General features: G+C 48.3%; 2 protein-coding genes across 2 annotated transcripts; one reads left to right on the forward strand and one right to left on the reverse strand.

The window, feature by feature from the left end:
* Positions 1-1,849: 1,849 nt before the first annotated feature.
* On the forward strand, positions 1,850-2,935 carry Aspvir_007565 (putative short chain dehydrogenase; the record flags this gene model as incomplete). Its single annotated transcript, XM_043270744.1, has 3 exons — positions 1,850-2,062; positions 2,130-2,468; positions 2,624-2,935. 3 exons carry the CDS (start codon positions 1,850-1,852, stop codon positions 2,933-2,935), a joined length of 864 nt encoding a protein of 287 aa, XP_043126679.1.
* Positions 2,936-3,759: 824 nt separating this feature from the next.
* Aspvir_007566 (uncharacterized protein) lies at positions 3,760-4,637 on the reverse strand (the record flags this gene model as incomplete). The annotated part of the gene is made up of 3 exons (XM_043270745.1): positions 3,760-4,049; positions 4,111-4,313; positions 4,591-4,637. 3 exons carry the CDS (start codon positions 4,635-4,637, stop codon positions 3,760-3,762), a joined length of 540 nt encoding a protein of 179 aa, XP_043126680.1.
* Positions 4,638-6,000: the final 1,363 nt, after the last annotated feature.

Below are 6,000 nucleotides of genomic sequence, written 5' to 3' on the forward strand. Positions count from 1 at the left end.
GCAAAGTCCTCCCTGATCACAGTCTATTCTTAATTAAAATGAACTTTCCTCCCTCGAATGGAGAAGAGCTTGTGAGAGAGACGGAACGAAGACCTAGAGCCGCCAGTTGTATACCTTAGGTTTTCTGTACTATGTCTATGTTTGACCCGAGGGACGCCTCCCGGGAAACCTAAAAGGGTAAGCAGCCCAAATGGATACCCACTTCTCCACAATACCTTATCGATTTCGGTTTTCCCCAGAACGAGACATGACTAAGACTCTCGAAGGTCACAAGGGCGCCTTCAGGATTGTGTTCTGCATTGCTACTGTCAGGAATTGGGATGATTTTGGTAGATGTTTCATGCTGTAGACCTGAGTGTGTAGTAATGATTTTGGACGGCGTAACTTGAGATAGAAATATGCTCTTGAAACAGGTAAGCTAAACGTATATAGTTCTGAACAGTAATGCCGACTTGGAATTTGGATAGACTCACAGAACAATAATCGCCTTGAAATCGATGATTGAAAAGTGAATTAGGTAGAAGAGTAGATGAAATACATCATCCTAGGATAAATTCGAAGTCATGGTAGATAAACAACAAAGAATTGACCAATAATGAACCCACGGTATAGGAGGTCCACGAATCCGTGCAACAGAAATCATCTCCTGCCACCTGTCCATCACTCTCGGAACATGATCACGCTCTCTTCTCCTGCATTCTAGTCTCTGCTTAGAGTACTATTACACTGAATCACCGAATCGCTAATAACCATCCTAGAGTCGATCGCCCAAGACGCGCGACCATCATCTGACCCAGTGCAGTCTCTCCCTAGAAACTTTTGCCGCATTGATTCTCCTTTCCAGAACTGCCCAGTCCATGGCCCCGTGACCCGGATCGCAAAAGCTGTCCCATCCCCAGCGTTCTCGACCCAAATATTCTTAGAAAACATGGCGGTTCTTCCCCGGTATCTTAAGTCATCTGGATCCGTTGGGTTGTCTACCGCCCGGATTGCTAAATTAGGCAATCCGAGTCTTCAAATGGTGCCACGGCCAAGGGTCTTCCAGTCACTCTGTTGTGGTCATTTAGCCTATAAAAGCGAAGCCAGGTTGTCAGGTTTGGGAGGTTGAGTATTGTATCATCGCTCCATCATGACTTTATCGTCACTTTGGCTTTGCTTGGATTATTCTGTTTGGGTTCTCAATTCCTCCTCCTCCGTACGCCCCCTCAAAAGACAGTTGTAAACTTGTAATAACCTGTAGAGAGCTGTCGCACAGGAAGATTCAAAACACACCCAAGCATGCGTACCATGGCTGTACAGGACGTTATCAACCTGTCAGATTAAAATAAAACCTACATTTGCCTACAATAATAACCTAATATGTAACTCCGTAGTTCGTGCCACGGACATCAAGCGGATGACCAATTGGCGGAGAAGCAACGGCTCCTCTATCCCGCGCATAATTGCATTATTGCCCCCCCGCCAGGTCTGGACCGAATCCATAGTTAATTCAACCAGACTCCCTCGCTGACTTTCTTGTTGACATTCTCTCCAAGTAGCCATCATGCTTGCCTCTTTTGGCCACTATCCAAATTTCAATTGCTCACATGAGCTCTTTGGCTTGAGCGTAGGCTTCTAGAGTCGTAGTGCTACCCACCTTTTTCTGGATTCGTTCATCCGTAGGTTCACGATCGTGAAATATTTAAGGGGCTGGATGGCTGCTCGTTAGATCAACCTGGCTTCGATTGTATTCTATCCAGCGTCTATTCTCCTTTCTCTGTGCAGTAATCAAGTCAATCGAACGACTACATTACGACTCAATTTTCTCGCACTTCGATTACCGCTCGACTACACATCTACTCTAATCATAATGTCTGTCTCCATCACTGCCGATACTCCTGTCGTTCCTGCCACCAAACAGGCAGACGTCTCTCTGGGCTCCAAGGGTAGAATGCCAGAATTCAGTCTGGCTGGCAAGGTCGTCCTTGTCTCTGGTGCTGCTCGTGGTCTTGGTTTAACCCAGGCCGAAGCACTCTTGGAGGCCGGCGCCAAAGTGTACGGATTGGATCGTCTGGAGGAGCCAGTGAGTAACCTTGGTTCTACAACCTTGTTCGTGGCGCATCTTGTCTAACCTTGCTGGATGGTGGTAGTCCTCCGAGTTCTTCGAGATTCAGAAGCGAGCCAAGGACGAACTGGGCACAGAGTTGCACTACCGTCGCATTGATGTGCGCGACACGGAACTGTTGACCAGCGCCGTTGAGCAAATCGCCAATGTCGAGGGCCGGATGGACGGCCTGATCGCCGCAGCAGGAATCCAACAGGAAACCCCGGCCCTCGAGTACACGGCCAAGGACGCGAACACCATGTTTGAGGTCAACGTGACGGGTGTGTTCATGACTGCCCAGGCAGTGGCCAAGCAGATGATTCGCTTTGGTAATGGTGGTAGCATTGCACTAATTGCGAGCATGAGTGGTACTGTCGCGAATCGGGTACGTTCCCATCAGTTCCTTTCCAGAGTGGGAAACGGGGATCCCCGGATTTCTTCCCTTCCCCGCTTCTGACTTATGTCACACTTGGCCGTCAAAAATCCATTGCATGGCCTCTCCTGTTCTCAACTGCGCCAAAACAATGCTAACTTGACTAGGGTCTCATTTGTCCCGCGTACAATGCCAGCAAGGCCGCTGTCATCCAGCTCGGTCGCAATCTGGCCATGGAGTGGGGTCAATATGGCATTCGCGTCAACACTATCTCCCCGGGCTACATTGTCACGAAAATGGTCGAGGATTTGTTTATTCAGTTCCCGGAGCGCCGAGACGAATGGCCCAAGCACAACATGCTGGGCCGTCTGTCTAACCCCAACGAATATCGGGGTGCCGCAGTCTTTCTCTTGAGTGACGCCAGCAGTTTCATGACAGGAAGTGATCTGCGCATCGACGGTGGCCACTGTGCCTGGTAAACATTTGTGCGATGCTTTACTTTTTGCTTTTATTTTATTTTATTTTTTCTCCCGGACGATCTTTGTTTCTTGAATGCTATTGCATGGCGTTTTGTGTTGGGAAAGCAAGCGTGATCTGATTCGAGTTCAATCTTCTCGTCATGACGTCTGCCATTTGCCATGTCTCCAGACTTTCGCATCGAGGGAGGGAAAAGATGACCGGGATAATGTATGGTTTACTTTAGAATATTCGAGGGCTGCAACCAGCTAATGCATGGATCATTCGATCATTCGATTCCTGCGCTTTGACAACCAACTGTACTCGAATTCCTGGGTGAACATCGTGGCCAACAAGAAATACCAGCAACTAGAAAGTAAAGTTACCTAAGGCCGCGTCACTAAGGTACCTTTAGTCGGAGATCTGGCAGCACAATTCTATCACAATCACACTTGACCCACAGAATCATTATGGACGAGTAACGGAGCAATCCCGTTCGGCCTTTCTTCCGTCTTCTGCCAACCACCAGAGAGACACGCTTGAGAACGAGATTTGAGTCGGGGGTAACGATGTCCACCGCACAAGGCCAAATATGCACCGTACATTCTGAAACAATGCCATGGTTCACATTCACCTTCCTTTCCATATTTGATACAGAACCAGCCTATTAACCGTCGTGAGTATCGAAGTCACTTTTCGATGACAACCCATACGTTGAGAACAAGAACTACGTACGCTATTGTATCCAACAGTGGACTACAATGAAAGGAATGCTCGAATCACTGATGTAATTGATGAATTTAATTATATACATGAATAGTACATACAATGTTAATTGGATATAGGCTCAGTTCTTTTCGGCCTCCCGGCCCTCCCCCTTGCCCTTCTTGGTCTTCTTGCCCCGACCGCGGCGCTTCTTGGTGGGCGGTTTGGTGGGCAGGTTGGCGGGCGGGAGGACGGCGCCCGCTGAGGAGGTAGAGGGGGGCGGGGCGGGAGGAGCTTGGGGGGCCGCGGCTGGCTGGCGGCTGGCAGGCCGGGGCGGGGGGCAGTCGCCTAAGTGGCGACGCCCGCAGGCGTCACAAAGGGGCCAGCAACCCCCTTTGTGGAAATTTCCACATTCCCCACATCTTCGCCGCTCTATATCTATATTAGCATTGCCACTAGATGCTTCTCATGAAGGTTGAATCAGTATACTGACTCCTGGAAGCGGGGGCGGGGGCTGGAGCAGCGGGCGCAGGTGCAGGTGCAGGTGCAGGCGCAGGCGGCGCAGCAGCAGCAGCAGGAGGAGGAGGACTAGGAGGAGTGGGAGGAGGAGGAGGAGTGGGAGGAGGAGGAGGGGTAGGAGGAGGAGGGGGGGCGGCCGAAGCCGCAGGAGCAAGTTCCTCAGGCTTGAGACGTGGCCTATACAATGTTAGACATGCATTCATCCAATCAAAAGGTCAATATTGGGGCCAGCTCAACGTATGTACTCACATTTTTTTTTGTTCTTGTATATCAGAAAAAAAAAAAAAAAAGCTAAGATTTTTGACAACAGGAAAACAACAGGGGCTCTACGACGCTCTTTTATTACTTGGGATCATGGCCACTAGGAAAGGGCTACGGCCAGCACACTTGCTACAGTGATGCTCTACTCTACGAATTGGAAGGCGATAACGGACATTTGGCAGGAAACACATACACTTTGATCGGCTCATAAGGTCGTCGATAGTCGATACTGCCTCTCATGACGAGGACAGCTCCGGGAAAATGGGAAGAGCCATCGACTGAAGCTGCTTCGAGACCATGCCCACAGCGTCGAGCGACTGCACTCTGGGCTATGATGCTTGTTGCCCTGGGTTATGGTATTGCCTCGTATATTGCGCTGTTTATTCAACATTACAGTAGGTGTAGTTCAACGTCTTTTACCTGCTTAGTAACGCAGGCCCGTTCATGGTGTATTTTGATTGAGAAGTATGGAGAGCAAGTCGCTGCAACAGATTCAGCATGTACTTAGGCACATAAGCTCGTAATCTTACCAGCAGGACTGACGTCCACCCAAATCGTATCATCAAGTCTCGATGATGACATGGAGTATGGTTCAGGGAGTGATAGGAATAACCCAACCTGATCCCAGCACTGTTCTAGGATGACCTTCCGTTGATATAGTTATTCTGTGAAATCGTCTCACTAGTTAGGTCCAAGATCAACGGCTGGAAACAGTCACTATTTTCTACATCCCGAGTCTGAACGGCACTAAGCTCCCGCCAGCAGTGCTGTCGGAATATTGCGCCTCTGCTTCAACATTAACGGCTCATCAGGCCCGATCCAGGCACTCCTGCAACAGTGCATCTCACGAGGAAAACTGACCATCTGAAGAGATAGCTGAGCTGGATGGTTGAGCCTTTCAATCCGCTACAATCAAGACCAAGAGTTGCAGGACGATTAAGTCTGGCCTCTTGTCTTGATGATCATCCAACAAGGTAGCAGTGGTATTAAAACATCTTACGGCTCATTTCGACAATACCAGAATCCGATTTCGCTGGACTAAGGGGTCCGGACGATGTACTCCTTAGTCTTGGGATCACATATTCGTAGTCATAGTAGTATAAATAATAACGTATAATTTGACAGACACCTTTCCCCGTCGCTAGTCTCACAACAGATGAAGAAGATCTGCATCTATGATACATAAATAAGATAAATAGAGTAATTCGAGCTCGTCCCTGTCTGCTTCTCCTCCTTCTAATTGGCTTCTTGGCCTTTTTCTTGGCCTTATTGGGCCTTGCTCGTCTTCTTTTGTTCTTGGCGGGCGCGGGGCCTCGTTGGTGGGGAGGCGGGCGGGATGTACGGCGGACTATTTATACAAAAAGGACTTTTGGTTTTTTTACAATGATTACATCTCACCACACCACCCCTTAGTACAGTCGCACGCACTGCAGTAATATTAAAGTAGTAATTATTAAATAGTAATTATTGAATTCTCATATAGTAGGGATATCAAATCGAATCGAATAGTATTAATATCAAATTCTTATATAGTATGAATATCAAATTCTCATATAGTAGGGATATCGATCGAATAGTATCAATATCGAATTCTCATATAGTA

Source organism: Aspergillus viridinutans (genome assembly GCF_018404265.1).
Source record: "Aspergillus viridinutans IFM 47045 DNA, scaffold_5, whole genome shotgun sequence".
Lineage (NCBI taxonomy): Eukaryota > Fungi > Ascomycota > Eurotiomycetes > Eurotiales > Aspergillaceae > Aspergillus > Aspergillus viridinutans.